This window comes from Diplotaxodon limnothrissa, linkage group LG18 (assembly GCF_057381915.1).
Source record: "Diplotaxodon limnothrissa isolate DT_005_m linkage group LG18, D_limnothrissa_male_GT1.1, whole genome shotgun sequence".
NCBI classification, from domain to species: domain Eukaryota; kingdom Metazoa; phylum Chordata; class Actinopteri; order Cichliformes; family Cichlidae; genus Diplotaxodon; species Diplotaxodon limnothrissa.
In genome coordinates, this window is record NC_140613.1 from 17,465,522 (window position 1) to 17,487,192 (window position 21,671).

Consider the following 21,671-nt stretch of genomic DNA (forward strand, 5'->3'; position numbering starts at 1 on the left):
TCTTACCTGTTGTTGATGTTTTAAATCTGAGAATATGTGGTTTTTATCTATGGTTTACGCTTAGACTACTTTATTATACCCAATCCTTAAATTATAGAAATATATAAATAGGCTACAAAGAACACCGAGACAGCAATGTGGCCGTTTATCAAAAATATATAGCATCACTCAGACAAACTTTGTACTAATTCCTTTTTTTTTCTTTATGCAGGGCCTATTTTAACCTATGTGATTACATTACGGTTCATTGTCTGACTGCAAGAGAAAGTGGTAGTTACCACTGGTTACAAGTGGCCACGTTAGGTTAAAGTGATTAGCCACATCCTACATGGGCAGGTGCGTTACCTGTGGCTTTCCCAGGAAGCAATTCTTTCGCTCTGGTGCTACAGCTCACCTACACAAACAGAATCAGCCGACAGAAAAAAGCGTGGGATAGTTTATGTCGTCGTTTCCCAATTCATCGCAATCCGCCTTTTGTTTCAGGACGCGTGTCTGCAGTCACTCCCGCACGGGTTTTGGTGTCAGACGGAGGGAAGTGCTTCCTGATAATAAGGAGGTGCGTCTTATTTCCATTCCAGTGATTGACTGCGCACGGCTTTCACCGCCGGAACTGGAGGTATTGACGCATTGTGGAGTCGACAGGGGGTAGCACTGCAACCCCGGCTTCGCTACACAACGGAGGCATCTGTAGGGGAAACCGCGATGGCCGTGGTGCAGCTCGAAACGGGGGACCATCAACCTGAGAACGGCTTCGTGTCACCCGAAACCACGTCGCCGGATTTGCTGACACGCATCGACAGCTCTGTTCTGCCATTTCTAGGTGGATTTGGGAAGTACCAGAAACAGCTGATTGTGCTGACATGGATTCCGGCGTTATTTATTGGATTCAGTCAGTTCTCTGATAATTTCCTCCTCGCCCAGCCAAACAGCACTTGTATCCAGCCTTTGGCAAATCTGACTAACCATAGTAGAGCTCATTCCTCGCTGTTAGGCAGGCCAAAAAACATTAGTGAGCGACCGGATCCAATTTATGTCAATGGAAGTTCCACAAACAACATCACGACCAGAATGTCTTGTAACAACAATGAGTTGACATTCGAGCTGCACACAGGACTTAAGGAAAATGTGGTTACTAAGGTAAGCTATCCATCTTGAGGATAGGGTGGGGGGTCCTTTGTATAATTTGTTATGCATCCTAATAATAGGGTCGATATTACATTAGTAAGATGCGCTTATTAACGCTGCAGTTACAGTGAAAAAACAAAACAGTTAGCCTTAAACGGCCAGGTTAAAATTCTGTCTGATTGTGTTGTGAAAGCACCTCGGTAGTGGTTGTGGTTATGCCTCCATTGTTGCAGTCTTCTCTCCACTTTGGGGCGTCTAGCACCGTCATCTCCAGTGCGGATTTACACAGCCACGAATTGGCTCACGTTGGACCTAAAAGTAGTAGGATTCAGGTGAGGGCATGCATGGTGCTGACAGTGAGTCATCGCACCATCTGACACAATGGGTGACCTTTCACAGAAACAAGCCACCATTGGCACATGGGGCAAACTGCCAGGGCTAGTGGAATTTGCCGGTCGGTTGTCGTAATGGATATAATAGACAGGGAGCATTTGATTTGGAGCAAAGGTCATCACTGTACTCTCTAGAATAATGCAACCCCATCCCTGATCAAGCATCACTCGGCCAATTGCTGTCCTAACCAAACAGCAGTAAGATAATCTTATGGCTCTCATATTGGACACTTTCGGGTTGTTTGTGACTCAGGATTGAGGCCTTTGCATTCCAACATCTGTGCCTGCAGTCTTTGTAGTTGGACTGCAAGCTGCAGGAGGAACATTTTATATCTCCTTTTGCCAGTCTGCTTGTCTCCAGCTGCAGATGCTGCATGTGCATATGAGGATACAAACATTATTATTTTTGTACAAGAAAAAAGAAGAGCAGACCTTTTTCATTATTGGAAATATGCAAAAAATAATACTTATTAATTCTTAGAACAAGGTGCAATTAAACCTTAGAAATAATCTAAATGTTGTATAATCAGTTTGTTTAAAACCTTTAATGTCCACTATTGCTGTCACACACACACTCAGTTGAAGAGCACAGCAAGTCACATTCTAGCTGGCAGCAGCTGTACCTTTTCAAGGGTTTTTAAAAAAAGGATGAGCTTGGAAGCTTCACTGTATTGCACACTGCTCGCCTCCATTGTGGTGTCTGCTTTTCATTGATAATGTCCCTTATTACAATAAAGCAAATAAAATGCAGCTGTGGCATTTTAATTTAGCTGTGGGAGCTGGGGCAGTTGAAATCTTGATTTCATTTGCTGTCCACAGGGTAATTTGAGGGCCGGGGCTGCATAAAAGGCCAGCGTGATAAACTGTTCTCACGCACTAGGGGATTCTCACAAGTGCAGCTGAATATAAAGTCATACGTGAAAGAATTTGACTGGGTGGATGCAAATTACTAATAATCAGAACATTTCAGTTTCCCTGTGGCTAAAGCTGAAAACAGGTTTCCCATATGAAGGCTGATGATTTGAAAACAGTCATTGCTCTCTGCTCACGCTGCCGTTGCAATTTTGTACATGCTAAGATTTGTGTTGACACTACCACCTCTGCAGATCAGTAACGGGCCTGGACAGTTGCTAAAAGTGTCTGGTAATGCTCGTCTTCTCTAACTCCTGGCTGTCCACATTCAGACAAGGTCACGGTGAGGAGAAGCTGAATCGAATGGCACGCTGTCAAAATCCGAAATTGAAGCAAAAATATCTCTTGTGCTTGTACTTGTCATTTTCTTTTTCTATTTTGACACTGTCCCTCAGTCTTCCAGGCCTCCTTTTTTGCTCCCCCACCATAGAACACAAACTATAGAATGTAGCACTCGAATAGGAAGTGATGACTTGGCTTTTATCCCTGTGTTTGGATTGCCACAGAAAAACTGCACATGCCTGGGTCTGAGCTATCCATGACACACTATCCCTAAAAAGCAGAACAGAGTGCCAATTCTGACGAAACGCCTTAGTGTCTCTTACACACTGTCTGAAGACAATCTAATCCCACACTGCTCTGCACGAGGTCGGCACTTAAATACTTGTAGATATTCAAACTCTGTGCCATTTTTCCGAACTTGACACGTGATGAGGTGCCACTGCTCACACAGTGCTTTCTCAGGGTGACACAGAAAGAAGACAGCGTTGAAAGATCCAAAGTGGTTAATGTGGAGACCCATCCTAATTGAGTCAAAGCTCTCCTCAGGGTCCTTCTTAATTGAACCGAGCCTTTGAAATCAGAATATACCATTACTCAGACACAGTCTCTGTGCGACCTACCCTACTCATCTTGCTTTGGGATGGGCAGCAGCTGCACATACTGCCTGAAATAGTGGCCTGAGAACCTCTTCAAATGACAGATTAACCTCTCTAACTCATGCTTTATCAATTTGGTTGTTGTATGATAATCGGATGCACCGGGCAGTAAAGGACTGATGATGATGTAATATTTACATGATGGATTCTCCTCTTGGGAATTGGACTATCATGACACTTTAAAAAAGAATTACTTTTTCATTGTCAAAAACTAAAAAAAAAAAAAAAAAAAGATGAAGTATCTCCTGATGTGTCTCTAAATTGCACTGCATTGCATTGTAAACCAGTTGTGTATTCCTCGCACTGAAATCAACAAGAAATGGCATTTTTAAATAATAAATGACCTAAATGATTAAATAAAGAACTGCTAATTGCTGAGCTGAAATGGTTAGCCAGTTAATCAGTTAGTTAATTGGAGCCCCGCGCTTTATTTAATAATTGAGAAATATAATTGAGAACATTAGAATAACTGTTAGGAGCAGACGGATTGATTAACCAATCAAACAACTGTTTAGCTGTGCCCGTACTGCACTCATACAACTGTGCCATCTTCATGTTGTTCTCCTCGTAGTGTAGGTTAGGTTCTTATGAATGTGATAAGGACGCTATGTTTTAAAAGCCTTGGTGGGTACACCCAGACACGGTATCTCTAACTCGAGGCTGCACACCCATAGATCTGAAAGATGATACTGTAGCTGAACACCCATGCAGGCCCCTCTGCTCTGTGTCCCTTCATGCTGTTTACCCAGCTGGTTGGCTCCTTCCACAGACTCTGGATCAGTGCGGGACACTTTGAAATAGCCTCAGCTGTCGAAAGGCGACGACCCCGCTGCAGATACCCAGTCAGCACACAATGACAGCCTCTCACAGTGTCAGCTGGGAGGAAAGATGCTTGTGTGACCAGATGATAAAACTCTGCTGAGGCGCTGTGTGTGTGTGACAAGAATGTGTGCTGTGCCGCTCTTTTCTGATAAGTGCTGTTTTGGAACAGGGAGGGGTGAAAGCTGTGACCCTTTGCTATGGTTTAAGTTTGTGTTTTCTATGGATGGTGTGATGGAATTTGGGTAATAGGAGTAATGGCTTTTCAATACATATGAAGTCTGACTGTTGACAGATATATGTAGTTGTGCTAACTATCAACAACAGGAGGGCATGAATAATACATGGTCAGGCAAAGGTTTGTTGTTTCACAAGCTGTCACTGTTGATCACAGTAAAATAACACTGCCATCAGCCAACTTGTCAAACATGGTATGGTATCTTATGTAATGTTTAGCATAGCCTGCATCTGAAACATGTTCACACTGATAATGTGACATCAGGTTCAGTCCCTAAGGCTGCAGATCCAGCATCACATGTGTAATGTTCCCTTTTTTGACTTCTTTTACCCCATATTTTCAGTGTGTTATGGGACGCATACTATAGGTCTATGTTTTTCCAAGAACTCACCCTCCTTATACAATAGTTTGTTATATCCTCACCCAGCTACCACCACAATATAGGGTTTCACCCCTCCAGCGGTGGTAAAACTTGCACTTGGAAGCAGACAGAGTCAGATAACCTCAGTGATGGTCTGTTGCTAGGCAGTAACTATGCAGCAGTCTCTCCCTGTGTTTTCTGCTGTCTCCTCACAACTGCTTTTGAGCATTTCTTTCCCTCTCTCTGTCTCTCTCTCTCTCTCTGTCTCTTTCTATCCAGTTATCTTTTGCATAAATGTGTTCCCTGCTTTATTTTTTTGCTTCTCCCTCCATATCTTTGTATGTTCTGTGGTTACATTGTACAATTATGCCTCCTTCCCCCTGTGCTTGCCTTCATCTCTCTCTCCCCCCCTCCCTCCTCTGTGGCCTGCTCCCTCTCCTTTGAAACCCCCACCCACCACTGTGTAGTTCAGCGAGTGCAAAAATGTGCAGCTGTGGTTGAGCATCTTCATCTCAGTGGACTCGATGGTCTAGACTGATCACTGGTGGTCGTTCTTTTGTAAGAGATCAACAGATTTCCTTGAGATTTTGACTGATTTGATCTTAGCCCTTTCATGGTTTGCATCTTATCTCAGCTAAGTGATTCATGTGTACAGAAGCAGTCTCTCTCACTGACTTCTATTCATTACTCACAAAATGAGCAAGACAATAGCAAGGAAACAAGTGACAAATCAAACCTGACAAAAAGCATGGATCTGACTCAAGGTGATGATGAATCTAAATTTTAAAGATGCTATTTTTCTGTTATGGCTTAAATATTTGTCATCCCATGTCTCCCTGGCTTTTCTAAAAACCGTATGCCCAGTAATGGCTGTTGCACAGATAAAGAACAAGGTTTTAGTCAAAGTTCGAAACAGAGTTAAATGATCTAGAAGTAACCTTAATAACAGCTGGTCAAGCCTTCTACTGTAGAAAGGTCCTTTATGAACACAGGATACAGGGACACATACTTTATGAAAGGAAGGCCGATAATACGGTCCAACAATTCAAAGAGACATGTTAGCTGACTCTCCCTGGGAACAAGCATGTAATACAACTGATAAGTGACAGAAGCCATCATGCAAATTACACCCGTGTTTTCCTGCTTCTGTTAAAGCGTGTTAAAATGCAGATATTTTTGACATTCAGCAGGTTTTTTTTTTTTTTTTAATTCACATGCAAAATAAATGGGCAAAATAGGAATTCCACAGTGTGTGAGCTGTTTTTTCTTCTTCTTTACATTAAATCTACAGATACATTATGAATGTTTTTATATGCTCCTATAAATTTGTTGCCTTGTGTGTACTTGCACTGAGTCTTTAGAAAAATGCTCTATAAATAAAGATAATTTGTTATATTGAAATGATCCAAGTGGTTGTTGTGTAACTCTGTCTGCAGTGGTTACTTCCTCATGTTGAGTGCTGCTCTATTACCAACCTTTAAAAATGATCCCTGTTTCATTTTTAGGCTGACTTTGTCCAAATGAAGGCAATGGTTAAAGTAAAAATATGAGCAGACAGCAGGGTGAGCTTATTTATTAGTCAGTCCATTTCCTGACTAGTAAGTTATATTCTTTTTGTAAATTCCATTTTTTAATTTTTTAATTTTATTTTTTAACTAACATTCATATTCTAGACTGGTTTGGTCACTTTTATAAAGGTTGCATAAAACAGCCTGGTATATTAAAAGCATTGAGCAAAGTATGTAACCCCGCTTTTTGTAATTTGTAGGATTCTCTTTTCCAAAACTTTTAATTACCGTTAAAGTTAATGAAGGCTTTGAAATAAAGCACATTAATGATGCCAATGCCAAGCAATCTAAATGAAGCCACAGACAGTTTAAATGCCTTTAACACACGTAAGACATTGCTGCTTTGTCTGTAGCGTGTGATTTGGGGAATGCTGATGTTCGTGTTTTATAACACTGGTCATCTGTCTGTGGTCGCCTACATATGTCAGTTCTGCTCAGTCACCAGTCTTCCAGCTCTGCTGATACATGTCGTCATAGTGTGTTTTACTGTAGATTGAAATGCGAGTTTTATTTTGGTAGTCTCTCCAGCTTCCAGTTTCTGTTTTTTATAGTCTTTGCTGTCTTGTGGTTGCGCAAAAGAAACTTGTTTTCTCCTCTGCGTTTTTCTGTGTCTGACATCGATACTGAAACCATGCATGAGTGGCATGTGTGAGTCATGTGACTGCTTGGTGGCTCTGTGTAATTCCTGGGGCATTCCATTTTGAGCACGTCACTATGGTAGAGTTTACGATAGGTTATGACCCTTCAGAAACAACCCAAATACAAAAGTAAAAGAAACAAAAAGCCTTTTGCTAATTTCACTTTGTACTTGAGCGTATGGTAGACTTACTACATACATAGACTTGCCTGAGCCAACCTTTATGTAAATTTGAAAAAAGCCCCTCCCCCCATCCAAACTACTACTGCTACAGCAGATGATCTTAAAGTAATGTCCTTCAGAGATCTAAAAAATAAAAACTGCTAAGACCTGACACAGGACCTGGGAGATACATCTAATCCTTCAGCTGGGCCATATACTCTTCACTAATGCTTTATTATAAATGGTCTCAGTGGCTATCAAGAAGCCATTCTTAAAGAAGCAAAACTGGGGGGAAAAGGCTGTGATATGCCAAATTACACAAGAAGTGGGGCTGTATTTCAGCCAGTGGTGTTGGGGATCTTGTCAAAACTTGTACAGAAAAGCGTACAATGTAACACTTCCACTCATGGATTGACCTCCCCAGAACCTCAACATTATTGAAGCGGTTGCAAATTATCATCACAGAAAAGGAAACAAAAGGCAGCCCACGTCCATTTGAATGTACTTCAAGCAGCCTGGGGACTCCTGAAGACTGCTTAAAAGAATTTACAAGAAAGCATGCCTAAGGTAACTGGAAACTCCTTTTAACCCTACAACCTAACCTTCCATGTGACCTGACATGCAGCTCCTGAAAAGTATAACTACACGTCGGGATGACACAGCCCACAATGACTGAATGGCTTGGAAGGTTAAGGTGAAAGGTTAAAAGGGGTTTCTGGTTACAACACAAGTTACACACACAAAAAAAAAAAAATCTACATTGTATCTCTAAATCACACTTAAGAGAGTTCAGGCTTTTGAATAAACGCTGTTAAAGAATAAAGATGGGCAGACTAAATAATAACTTTTCATAGATTATACAAATTCAGTTTTTGCCTTTATATACCGCATTTCCACATATGCTTACACACACATTAGTACATTTTTTGTAAACGTGCCAACTTTTACCCCTTCCTCAGATGCATAATCATTACAATGCCAGTGATAGTCAAAGCTGTAAGTTCAAATCTAAAACGTGCGTGTTGAGTCTGCTTGTCACAACCTCTTGCTGGAGAGAAAAAAACAGGGTGTACCTACATGCAGAGACAAGTCTACACCACATCGTTGTCATATTCTAGGAATCACTTTTTTTTTCTTTTTTTTTTTTTGCAGGGATTCAGTCACAAAGTAAAAGTAGAGTTACTGTATTATAGGTCACCATCTTGACAGCCTACATAGAAACAAAAATAAATGATGTAATAAGAAAGTGTTTGCTTATGTGGAGTTAACCTTGATTATCGACTTAAGTAAGGTTCTCCAACTAATAAAGGAAAACGCCTAATGTGTAATTCATCATATATATATTGCATTGCTTTTGAACCAGGCAGAATGTAATTGAAGAATTTGTGCTTAAATAAGTAATCATAAGTGAACTATAGCGAAATATCATGTTTGGCAAGATGCTCTGTTTTGGAGCATTGGTGTCTTGTCGGGATTAAATAACAGAAAAAAAAATATGTTGATATTGTGTCAGTGTTGCTATAGACTAAATACCAAGAAGCTCTTCTGTTGCAGGGTATATCCTTCTTACATATCAAAGCGTTATGAGTGATGATATTTGTCAATGAATTAGACAAACTTAGAGGTGAATGTTAATCAAGAGATAAAAATGCAGCATACTCAAAAAATAATATTGATCTTTGTCCTCTACATTATCTACACAGCATCATTTTCTTGAAACTAATACCTGTTTATTTGTCTCTACAGTGGAGTCTGATTGGTGAGTCAGCATGGAAAGTCCATATTGCAAAGTTTTCTCTGTTGGTTGGATCCATCTTTGGATATCTGGTGTTTGGAATATTAGCAGACTGGTAAGACTTTCACACCATCCTTAATTGAAAGATCATGCAAACCTTAAAGGTGTTTTATGCTTATTACAAGTGTCATTTTTGCTCTTACCTTATTCTGTAGGTTTGGCCGCCACCCAGTGCTGATCATATCAGTACTGTTCATGTTGGTGTTTGGTTTTACTGTGGCCTTTTCTAGGAACGCCCCCATGTTCAGCACATTGCGTTTCTTTGAGGGCTTCTGCCTGGCAGGAATCACCCTTTCTCTCTACGTCCTTAGTAAGTAATTCAGTTACTCCCTACTAAAAGTCCCTTGGGTTCCTTTGTCAAACACCTTATATCCTCAGGTAGTTGCTAAGGTTGTTTGTTCATTACATGAAAGAAAACAATGGAAGGTTTCCTAGAAAAACACAATAACAGTTTTGTTACATGAAACGGCAGCTTTTCAATTCAATTCGGGTTTTATTTATATAGCGCAAAATCGCCACAGAAGTCACCCCAAGCTTTACAGTGTCAAGTAAAGACCCTACAATAATACAGAGAGAGCAGAGAAACCCCAACAATCAGATGACCCCCTATCAGCAAGCGCTTTGGCGACAGTGGGAAGGAGAAACTCTTTTAGTGGAAAGAAATCTCAGGAGAGAAATTTCTCCCTGCAGAAACAGGGTTAGGGAGATGCACTCAGCTGCCTGCCAGTTGGAGGTGAAGGAACAAAGACAGGACAAAAGGCACGCTGTGAAAGAGAGCCAGACATTAATAATAATCTATGATTAAATGTAGACTGATATATAAACACATTGTTAGAAAATCTTACCTGTAGGTAGCTTGTTAGTTGGCTAACTTACACTCTGTTGTGTTATTTGAAAATTTCAACCTCCAAGTTGCTCTTTTTCACAAGTCCAACTTCATACAGCTGTTTAAATATTCATATGATGGTTATACACAGTCATAAAGAACTAAGTACACGTCATGAATCAGTATCTTGTACGGCCACCTTTAGGAGCAATAACTTGAAGTAATGGATTTCTGCTTGACTTAATCAGTCCCTCACTTGCTTGTGGAGGAATTTTGGCTCACTGTATTGCTTCATTTCTTTGAGGTTTGTAGGCATTCAATTATGCACAGCTCTCCTGACGTTCTGCCACAACATTTCTTGCAGGATGAGGCCTGGACTTGAGTGGGCCATTGATTGCAACACCTTAATTCTTTTTTTTTTTTTTTTTTTTTTTTTTTGTAGAAAATCTGCAGATTTTAGGCTGTGCTTGGGACCTTAGGCCCTCATTCACTAAAAGTACTTACAAAAAAATCTGTGCACAATTTGCACGTACAAAAGTGTCACACATAAATCTGTGATTTACCAAAATTTTCTTACCCGAGTTTATTTGTTAGTACTAGTAGTAGGTAAATTAGAATAAATTCAGGTTGAATACTATTACTACTACTGCTACTATTGTTACTAATATTAATGCTACTAATACTAATAATATGATTGCTAGCTTTTGGTCATTATTTATAATTTTCACACAAAATACTTGGACTCCACCATTTAAAAAAACAGGCTTTAATCCTTTGGTTTAAATATATTACATTATTCTCCTATATCATCTTATCAACAGTGACTTCTACCATTGTTGGATGTCATCAGTTAGTCTAATTTTTTGACTAAGTGACTGCTGATTTATTTATTTATTTTCTTATTTGATGCCCCCACTTAGGCCAAATTGAATGTCTTAGGCCAAAAGTCATTTCAAAGACCAATATTTAAGCCTGAGGCTCACTTTTTTTTTTCCATGGGAGTGATGACTCTCTGGAACGCTGTGCCTTTTCTGCCTTCCTAAACACCTTCCTTATAGAGAAATTTGAGTGTGGCAGTTGGTATGCAGATTGCACCAGGCTGTTGGTCTGGAATGATTCTGATTTACTACCATACACATAAGAAAGAAAATAGGTTGGTGCGCATGCTTCATAAATCTGACAGTAATTTATTTTGTACGCACGTATTTTTGGCTAAGGGTAAGAATGTTTCCACACACATACTAGTAAATGAGGAGCGTTGTCCTGTTCCCTTTTGGTCAAGGTTTAGATGTCAGGCATTTGACTCTAGATTACTTTGGTAAACAGAAGAGTTCATGGTCAGCCTAATGACTGCAGGGTGCACATGTCCTGTGGCTGCAAAGAAAATGCCAATTCATCACCCCTCCACCTCCGTGCTTGACAGTCAGTATGAGGTCTTGAGGTCTGATATCTTTTGTTTGCTTTTCACCAAACATGGCACTGTGCGTCATGGCCAAACACTGGCGTCTTTAGTCTCATCTGTCCAAAGGACATTATTCCAGACATTTTATGGTTTGTTCAGATGCAACTTTAAAAACTAGGCTGAGCCTAACCTATACTGATTCACTCTTTTTCTCAGTGTTCTACAGATTCTAAATCTGTATAATCTGGTATGTAGCTCAGGTTCTACAGACCTTTTGCAGGTTTCTGAGCAGTGCACAGTCTTCGGGTACATTTCCAGGAAAGACTGTGGTTGTGTTAACACTTATCTGAATACCCCATACCAGCGAACTGCCCAAACCTCTGCTTTCATTGAAGTGGTCACACTTATTAATGATGAGTTAATCAAGTGGGCTTGATTAGCAGCATCTGGCTGCTTGCTGCGTACCCTCTTAATTCCTATGGAAGCAGTAAGGGTGTACTTGATTTTTCACATGACTGTGTAGTCCTTTCTGGAGTACTTTCTTTTTCATGTGACTGTAGCTAAGTAATGTTAATGGAAATAGGTTTAAGCTAACAGCTTTCTGAAAGAGCTCATAATTTTATAAGAATGTTGCCTTGAAAAGAGTCTGCTGATTAAAAGCGCTTTTTGGCTGGACTGTAATTAAACTTCTGTAAATCATGTTAAGGGCACGACCCAGTGCCATCACCATACTTAATTAAATGTGCTACAAAGATAATTTGTTTACAGTGTGTACCTGGATTTGAACTTTTACTAGGTGCCAAATTACTTAACTGCTCATGCAAATGCTTACTGCATATGAAAACCAGTGTATTCATAGTACTTGTTTTTGTTTTTTAATAATGATAAAGTAAAAACATTAATGTAAAAAAGCAGTAGATCACTCAACAGTTATTCACAGTGTCCAATGCAAGAACTGCTTGTTAACAAATCAAAATCTTCCCTTTCACTCCTCTGTTCATTCCTAAATAACATATTGGTTACTTGTTGGTCTTGGTGGTTTAGTTAAACTGGTTTGTTTTCGGTTTGGCTGCTTGCAGAGGAAGTAAGAGCCAGTTTGTTTACACATCATGATCAGAGTTCCTTGTTGATACTGTGCGAATCAGGTGTATTAAGTCTATATACGTCATACAAATACGTGTTTGCTTCGGTGTCTCTGTCTATCTGTTCCCTCTTTGCGACACTGTCACTGTTTTTACTAACAAGCTTACATGCTTGCCCCCCCCCTCCAAAAAAAAAAAATAAATAAAAAATTATTCCCTGAAAAGCCTTCGGTTAATCCAAATTGCAAGAGGTACTGACAGGGACCCGAAAGAGAGAGCAGATTTCTCCTGTTTTGGCTTCCCTTCATTGGCTTCCTGTTAAATCCAGAATTGAATTCAAAATCCTGCTCCTCACATACAAGGTCTTAAATAATCAGGCCCCATCTTATCTTAATGACCTTGTAGTACCATACCACCCTATTAGAGCACTTCGCTCTCGCACTGCAGGCCTACTTGTTGTTCCTAGAGTATTTAAAAGTAGAGTGGGTGTCAGAGCCTTCAGTTTTCAGGCCCCTCTTCTGTGGAACCAGTTTCCAGTTTGGATTCGGGAGACAAACACTATCTCTACTTTTAAGATTAGGCTTAAAACTTTCCTATGTGATAAAGCATATAGTTAGGGCTGGACCAGGTGACCCTGAATCTCCCTTAGTTATGCTGCAATAGACGTAGGCTGCCGGGGGATTCCCATGATGCATTGAGTTTTTCCTTTCTAGTCACCTTTCTCACTTACTATGTGTTAATAGACCTCTCTGCATTGAATCATATCTGTTATAAATCTTTCTCTCTTCCACATTATGTCTTTATCCTGTTTTCCTTCTCTCATCCCAATTGGTCGCAGCAGATTTGCCGGTGGTTTCTTCCTGTTAAAAGGAAGTTTTTCCTTCCCACTGTCTCCAAAGTGCTTGCCCATAGGGGGTCATATGATTGTTGGGTTTTTCTCTGTATCTATTATTGTACGATCTACTGTACAATATAAAGCACCTTGAGGCAACTGTTGTTGTGATTTGGCGCTATATAAATAAAATTGAATTGAATTGAAGGTATTCCACTTTAATACTTGCCTGTAGCCGAGGATAGTGATCAGCTGAAAGAAGAGTAATTATGTTGCACTAACCTATTAACATCTATTAAACTGAATGCCTATGCGGGCATAAATTCTCATTACTTACAAACTACCAACCTGCTTAGCTCTAAATTGAACTCTTTCATTTTCATTTACGTGAACCACCATTTTTTTCCTCCTTTAATCTTTGTTACTTCTAATCAATAATCTAATAAGGACAAAAGTGGTTGTCTTCACTACACTTTCCCATCACTGCAGGAAGAGTCTGTAGACACTGTAATATTTCTGGAGATAAATCATCTCTCTTAATGTGACCTTCAATCTGAACGGTAAAGTAATAGTTTGTGAATATGTTGTGCTGTGCTGCGTCCTAGTAATTGGCGATGCAGTTGATGAACGTTCTCGGCTCAGCGGTGGATCCTTAAGAGCCTCTTTGGCTACAGTAATTGACCAGTGCAGAGGCAAGGGAAAAAGGACAAATGAGAGAGAGGGAGCAAGGACGAGATGATGAAGGACGGGGCCCTCAGCATCCTTGTCATTCTAATTTAATCCACGCTGCGTACCTTGAAAAGCTTTACAGCACACCCAGAATGGTGGGACTGTTTTTGTCTGCTCCCAGTACAAAGGGGTGAGATGGAAAGAGGCAAAGGGGTAGACTTGAACCCATCAAATTTAAATTAACCTGACATTTAGTCATCGTTTTCAACAAGTTTGTGGTTTAATCATCCTCAGTAGAGTGGTTGGAGAGTTTTGGAGTCATCATATTTATTTTTTTATGTTTTTTCCTCCCCTCTCGCTCTCTTTTTTACATTCTTTTTTTTTGTTATATTTGTCATCATTAAACAGACTGCAAAACGGAGAGTCAAACAAAACAAGAAGAGTAATTATTGAATAGTTGAGCTAGTCATTTGTAAATAAAATGGGATCATCTCAAAAGCTTCATTGCAACATTCCAGAACCATTTTAATGAATCATCTCTAGTCAGAGACCAAGATAACATTTGTTCCCCTGGTTCCAGTGAACACACAAGTGCATAAAAATTAGTTATACACTTCCTCGTTGAAGTAGCTATTCTGATCAAGAGAGGAAATTTTAGTTTTTTGCAGAGGCGCTATAAGACGTAGCGCACATTCTACATAACCTACAGCATAAAATATGCACACAGATTACTGTTAGATGTTTTCCACTTTAATCGCATTCAATACTTTTTCGTATTTGATCTAATATAACTTAACTTTGGCTTAACTTTATTGCAATCTAAATGGTAGTAAAGTGAATAAAGTTGTCATAAACATGCTGTAATTTGATGTGTTCCTTCTCCTTTCTGGAAGGTCTAGTGTTTGCCAATAATATATCAAACATTATATTTAGAGTCTTTATAGCTTGATAGAAAACTAACCCTAGAGGTAGTTGGGTTCATCATAAATCCCCAGGGCCAGGACTGGAGGTGGATAACGCAATCATTGATGTTGATCCATTTGCATTAACTGTAAACAGAGAATCTTCTCAGTTAACTTGCTTCAGTCTGTCATTAGAATAAAGATTACTAGTTCCTCATTTACATATAAAAATGAGGCAGTTAAACCCAAACAGCAGTCTTACAGTATTATATAATAATCCTTCCATGATGGTGCAGGGTTTCCCATTTCATTCCATACTTATTAAAAACACATTCCTTAGCAAAAAAACAACAAATCAGTTTCAGTAGGATTTGTATCTTTCTAACATCGTTATGATTATCCTTTTATACTACAGATCTTTGTAGTCCTGCTGCACTGTAAGATGTAATACACTCAGGTTGCGCAGGGATTAGCTGGACAGCTGTATGTTTGATCTTTGTGCAGGTTTTGTGTTGCCATACTGCCGCCCTTATTTCTAATAATGTTCGGCCCCTGTCACGTGATATTTTCCCTGCAGCCACTCTGTATTGACAAAACTGCTCTACAGCTGCTCGAAGAGTAGGAACACGGTCATGCAGTAACATGTTGTTAGAGAGAATGGATCATTTTATTTTGTGGAAAACATGCATTGCCTTCGCAAGTGTGTCACATATTTAAAAGTTTAGGAAACATTGTAGTCTTGACACTCAGTCATATCACATGCAGCATTGTAAACCACATGACCTTCGTTTGTGGCTTGCTTTGTTTTATCCTGCTTTCAACAGGAAGCCAGAGTCAAATCCCAAGTTCAGCTGTGTTTGCACTGGAGACATTACACTAATCCCCCATTTCTCATCCATCCATGTGCTAGTTTCATTATATGCACCATGGAGAGTGAGAAACATCATGTGCAATAATTTTGATCTAGAAAATCTTATGATGATTGCAATCTTCCTGTTTAATTTGACTGAAAGTTTTAATCATCTTTATTTAGCTAGTATATGCTAATGGAGTTAATAGAATACAGCTCCTTCCCACCCACCCGTGTATATTATTTCCTTGTGCCTTTGAGGCATCATTCAGGACATCCATTAGTCTTTGACTGTTGTAAGACTGTGGAGCGACTGATACAGTGGGGCAAAAAAGTATTTAGTCAGCCACCGATTGTGCAAGTTCCCCCACTTAAAATGATGACAGAGGTCAGTAATTTGCACCAGAGGTACACTTCAACTGTGAGAGACAGAATGTGAAAAAAAAAAATCCATGAATCCACATGGTAGGATTTGTAAAGAATTTATACGTAAATTAGGGTGGAAAATAAGTATTTGGTCACCTCAAACAAGGAAAATCTCTGGCTCTCACAGACCTGTAACGTCTTCTGTAAGAAGCTTTTCTGTCCCCCACTCGTTACCTGTATGAATGGCACCTGTTTGAACTCATCATCTGTATAAAAGACACCTGTCCACAGCCTCAAACAGTCAGACTCCAAACTCCGCCATGGCCAAGACCAAAGAGCTTTCGAAGGACACCAGGAAAAGTATTGTAGACCTGCACCAGACTGGGAAGAGTGAATCTACAATAGGCAAGCAGCTTGGTGTGAAAAAATCAACTGTGGGAGCAATCATCAGAAAATGGAAGACATACAAGACCACTGATAATCTCCCTCGATCTGGGGCTCCACGCAAGATCTCATCCCGTGGGGTCACAATGATCATGAGAACGGTGAGCAAAGATCCCAGAACCACACGGGGGGGACCTGGTGAATGACCTGCAGAGAGCTGGGACCAAAGTAACAAAGGTCACCATCAGTAACACACTACAACGGCAGGGAATCAAATCCCGCAGTGCCAGACGTGTTCCGCTGCTGAAGCCAGTGCATGTCCAGGCCCGTCTGAAGTTTGCCAGAGAGCACGTGGATGATACAGCAGAGGATTGGGAGAATGTCATGTGGTCAGATGAAACCAAAGTAGAACTTTTTGGTATAAACTCAACTCGTCGTGTTTGGAGGAAGAAGAATACTGAGTTGCATCCCAAGAACACCATACCTACTGTGAAGCATGGGGGTGGAAACCTCATGCTATGGGGCTGTTTTTCTGCCAAGGGGACAGGACGACTGATCCGTGTTAAGGACAGAATGAATGGGGCCATGTATCGTGAGATTTTGAGCCAGAACCTCCTTCCATCAGTGAGAACTTTGAAGATGAAACGAGGCTGGGTCTTCCAACATGACAATGATCCAAAACACACCGCCCGGGCAACAAAGGAGTGGCTCCGTAAGAAGCATTTGAAAGTCCTGGAGTGGCCTAGCCAGTCTCCAGACCTCAACCCCATAGAAAATCTGTGGCGGGAGTTGAAAGTCCGTGTTGCTCGGCGACAGCCCCAAAACATCACTGCTCTCGAGAAGATCTGCATGGAGGACTGGGCCAAAATACCAGCTACTGTGTGTGCAAACCTGGTAAAGACCTATAGTAAACGTTTGACCTCTGTTATTGCCAACAAAGGTTATGTTACAAAGTATTGAGTTGTATTTTTGTTATTGACCAAATACTTATTTTCCACCCTGATTTACGAATAAATTCTTTACAAATCCTACCATGTGAATTCATGGATTTTTTTTTCACATTCTGTCTCTCACAGTTGAAGTGTACCTCTGGTGCAAATTACTGACCTCTGTCATCATTTTAGGTGGGGGAACTTGCACAATCGGTGGCTGACTAAATACTTTTTTGCCCCACTGTACATATCTTCTCTGTTGTGCTAGGGTTCCCAGTCAAACTCCGTCTCACTGCATGGTCCAACATAGCAGATGCAGAGTGACAGCTATATGACTCTTACAAAAGAGACACAATAAATTTAAAAGGAGCATTTTCTGGTTGTGTGGAATAAGGCAGGTTGTGGGAAAGGTTGATTAGGCTAAAATAAAATAAACCGATCAAGAAGATTGAGAGATTTGTGGAAGTTGCACAGCTGCTAGAGTAGCATTTTTCACATCTGAAGAATGCTTGACTAAGAGATAGTGTGATGCAATTACAGCAACGCCACAAGTGAAGTGTTTTGTATATTAACATTAGCCTCTTTCATATATCAACCAAGTTGATGCATCTCTCTACTTCACTGATTCGAAATATAACGAGCACAAAAGAAAGGCCAATGGCTATAGAAAGTCATCTGATGCAGCGCTGCTATTTATACCCCACTGCTCCATCAGTGTAAGCTAGTCTTTTTAGCATCACGCCACAGGCCTCATTGTGCTTATAGCTTTGTGGTGCTGCGCACTAATGCATTTTTACAGTAAACATCAAACCCCTCCCTTACCCCTGCCACACAGTTTCCAACCCCCGCCCCCCCACTTACAAACAGGCTTCAGCTAGCTGAGTCATGGTAGCAGACTGCACAGGCTGCTGGGGAATTTTGTGATCAGGTTGAGAGCACAGTGATTCTGATCTAGGGCAGTAGTCCACAGCCCTTATGACTGTGTGAAACATTTATGAGTTAAAGTAGTTTCTCTCTGTTACAAAACACTGCCAGATTAAATGTTTTTGTATGTATAACTGTGCTCAATGTTTTTCATCTTACTGTTATGAAAGAAGGACTAGTTTGCATCAAGCTTACCTTATGAAGAAGAATGCTTGCTCACTTTCTGAATTATTTGCATGTCTAATCATGTCATGGATGTGTGTATAAGAGCCTAGATGCCTTAATAGAGAGAGAAATGAAAAGCGACGGAGAAAAAAAATGACAGACGTTTATCTGTTTTCCACGTAGAGCCCATCTGAATGTTGTAGTCTTCATGACTCGTGTGGTTTGGGGGATAATGGAGAACTCACAGTTGTTAGCTGGCGCAGCTAACTAGTTTTTAGCGCATTGTTTGTTAGCTTGATTTGCTAGTCCACCTTTTTGTATATTTACAGATTTGCAAACTAAAAACCAGCACAAAGTGTCTCTAAGGGTTTGAGCCAACATATGCTGCCAGAATAAGTCTACAAATGCATTACAGCATTGAGTCTCTATCAGAAGAGTGGAAAACCATTGCTCCAGAAAAAGATATCCCCTCATTTTGATGGCGAGTACTGTCAAACACATCAATCCTGAAATCACTGTTCACTCATGTTCACTTCAGCTGGGATCTGGCACCTCCAAAGTCTAGTGTATGAAAATGGTTGCTACCATTTAAAAAATAAATTACTGGTTACAGCCTCACCAGATGAAAAAAACAACACACACACTTTGCTTGGTTACGTAGTATATCTTATGTTAAAGTGGGACTTTGACAGAAAAAATTATTATTAAGTTCTGCACTGAAAGTTTTTTTTTTTTCTTTCATATTTGCTCTTAGATAAAATGCGCACTACACACTGTGTTGTCCCAAAAAGACTTGGCTTTTGTTTAGCTATAAATTTCAGCAGCAGTGGTTACTTTGGGGAAAAGGGGCATTGTTTTTATTTGCATCAGTGTGGAAATATTGCTGCTGACATGCCGAGAGACTCGCTGTGTGGATATTGTTTTTACTGTCACACCTTTGGTATATGCACTGGGCTTATATGTGTAGCTGGTAAGTACACAGGTGCAACTGGAAATTATCTAGATGGACAGAAAGGGGAAGTACAAACTGCATGATATGAACTGTATCATAGCACTCTTCAGCACATTTTTTTAAAAGTCATACGGTGTGGAAAAAATTCAGAAATAGGGTGTCAGAGGAATTTTCTTTTTTAAATGCCCAGAGCAAAAAAATTGGTTGATATTTTTATAACATGCCATTGTGAGATTTGATGTTGCACAGTGTCCCTTTAGTTCTCTGCTGGGATTTTTTTCCTTCTTTCAACAGAGTGGCAATGCTCTTCTGGTCAGGCTGGATGATCGGTCTTTTACACTTCCTGCTGCAGTGCTCTGCTGCCTTTTGTCAGTTTAGCCAGGCCAGGCTAACCCTTTTCTCATCTCTCTCCTCTGTTAGCTGATATAAGGTGCTTCCTGTCAGTGGCACCCTCCACTTACAGCAAACATTTATCTCTTTCACTCATAAAGATACTCAAGGCACAAAAAAAACAAAAACAAACAGGTCTCTGCAAATTCATTTATCCTCAGTGATTTCCTTTGTGTCTGGGGCGAATTCCTGCTTTGACAGACGGCGTTCTTTGTTGGTCTGCTTATTCTCCTTACTGTTCATGTAATTATTGCTCAGTGTGGGCAAGATCTGGACTATTAAAAACAGAACTTTTTCGTTAAGCACCAAGTATGTTCCCTAAAATCACAGCTAGGTCTGCCTCACACCACTGCTAATATAGTTTACCAACATTTGGCAGACCATGCTAATTCAACTGTCTTTTCATTCTGTATGCTTAGAATGAATTAAAGAAACTGAACGGTGAAATACCCTAAAGAGGCAGTCCGGGTATTGAGTGGAAATTCTTTCACTCAAAAAACAAACAAAAAACAATTGTTGCTGATGAAACACTGACCACAGTCTTCCTCATGATCCACTTTAGCTGTCTGCTGATAAATGAGTGGAGGGTTAAACTCTGAGCAGGGTTAAAGTTCCCTTTTGTGCTAAGATTACATTTTTGGTGGCTCAGCAAATGCACTTTGCTAAAACGTTAGGCTGCATTTATTTTTAAGTTTTAAAGCAGTAGTACTGACCTAAGGGTCATGTTCTAATTGGCCCGGAGTGGAAATAATTTTAAACCTTTGTTGCATGACATAACCTCAAACTATCTCAAACCACAAATTCCTGAGTGAAGTCCAGTAACTGGTAAAATCTTTACTGGCAACCTTTGCACTTTCTTTTGATGAGTGGAAGAAAAAAAAAATCAATGCAGTTTCAGTTCTTCTTTGGTTAGGCTGAAGTTGTGTTTAGTTAAGCAAATCTAGGACTGTGACAAATGTAAGCTCAGTCACTCACAAACAGTGTCTTCTGAACAGCCAGGAGGTTGTTTTGTGTTGATCTTTCTTTAATGGAGTGGTTTTGGAATATGCTGTGCGCCAACACAGCACACTAACACAAGAATATACTCTCCAGGTGGGGATTTACTGTCCTGATTACTGAGAATTTGAGGACATGAATCAAAGGAAAGGGCTTGTGGATAGCTGGAATTGTTTGACATTCTGCTCGGCTCCTGAGACTAATCAATAAGCATGACCTTATTCTTAGTCAATAGCCCCTATTTGGAGCTTGAAAAAAGGGAGAGAGGAGACATCAACATTTTTGTGTGTATAAAAATACACAGCAGGCAGAAAAAATAAAGTATCAAGGTTATTTACCAGAATGACTTATCAGTTTGCTCTTGTTCATTTATACCCAGAATTACGGTAGTACAATTAGTACAATTGTCTAACTGCACTAATTCTAAAGAAAGGCCACAGGAGAGAGAGACAAGATAGTTTTACTTTGCCCTTTAATTGACCCAGGCCTTTAACCTTGTCAAGATAAATGTTTTCATGCTCTGTTAGAGAACTGGCTTTCTGCCATGTCTTCTTAGGTGATTATGTTGTACTAAAATATGAAGGATATCTTAAGAGCGACATTCCTTTTTTCTCACAGACTTTCATGGCTAACTGCATGGCAAACAGCTTGTACATCTATGCCAGTAATATTTTATTTCTTCTAGATGTCCTCCACAAAGGATAGAGTTTACCCCTATTGGGGGAAAAACACCTTATTTGATCTATAGTAATGCCAGCCAGTTCACCCTAATCAGGGAAATGCTGTTTGCTGACAATGCTTCACTGGTCTGCCACTCAGAAGAAATGCTTCAGACGTTCATCAGAAACTTTAAACATGCCTGATTTGAGTTTAGCCTCACTAGGCATTTCCATCTGTGACCATCCATCCTTTGAACTTTAATGGTGTATTGATCATGCAGTGAATGGCATACCTGCCCAGTAAGGTTTGGATCAGCCTGGTGGCGCAGGGGCTGATCATTCATATATATATACAGTGGGGCAAAAAAGTATTTAGTCAGCCACCGATTGTGC

General features: G+C 40.1%; 1 protein-coding gene across 1 annotated transcript in view; it reads left to right on the forward strand.

The window, feature by feature from the left end:
• The first annotated feature begins 392 nt into the window (after positions 1-392).
• LOC146613391 (solute carrier family 22 member 23-like) overlaps positions 393-21,671 on the forward strand; it is a 37,372-nt gene continuing 16,093 nt past the window's right edge. Inside the window, exons 1-3 of the mRNA XM_085377966.1 lie at positions 393-1,137; positions 8,899-9,002; positions 9,103-9,257. Coding sequence (XP_085234092.1) covers positions 703-1,137; positions 8,899-9,002; positions 9,103-9,257 — 694 coding nt within the window. The 5' untranslated portion in view covers positions 393-702. The remainder of the gene's footprint in view (positions 1,138-8,898; positions 9,003-9,102; positions 9,258-21,671) is intronic.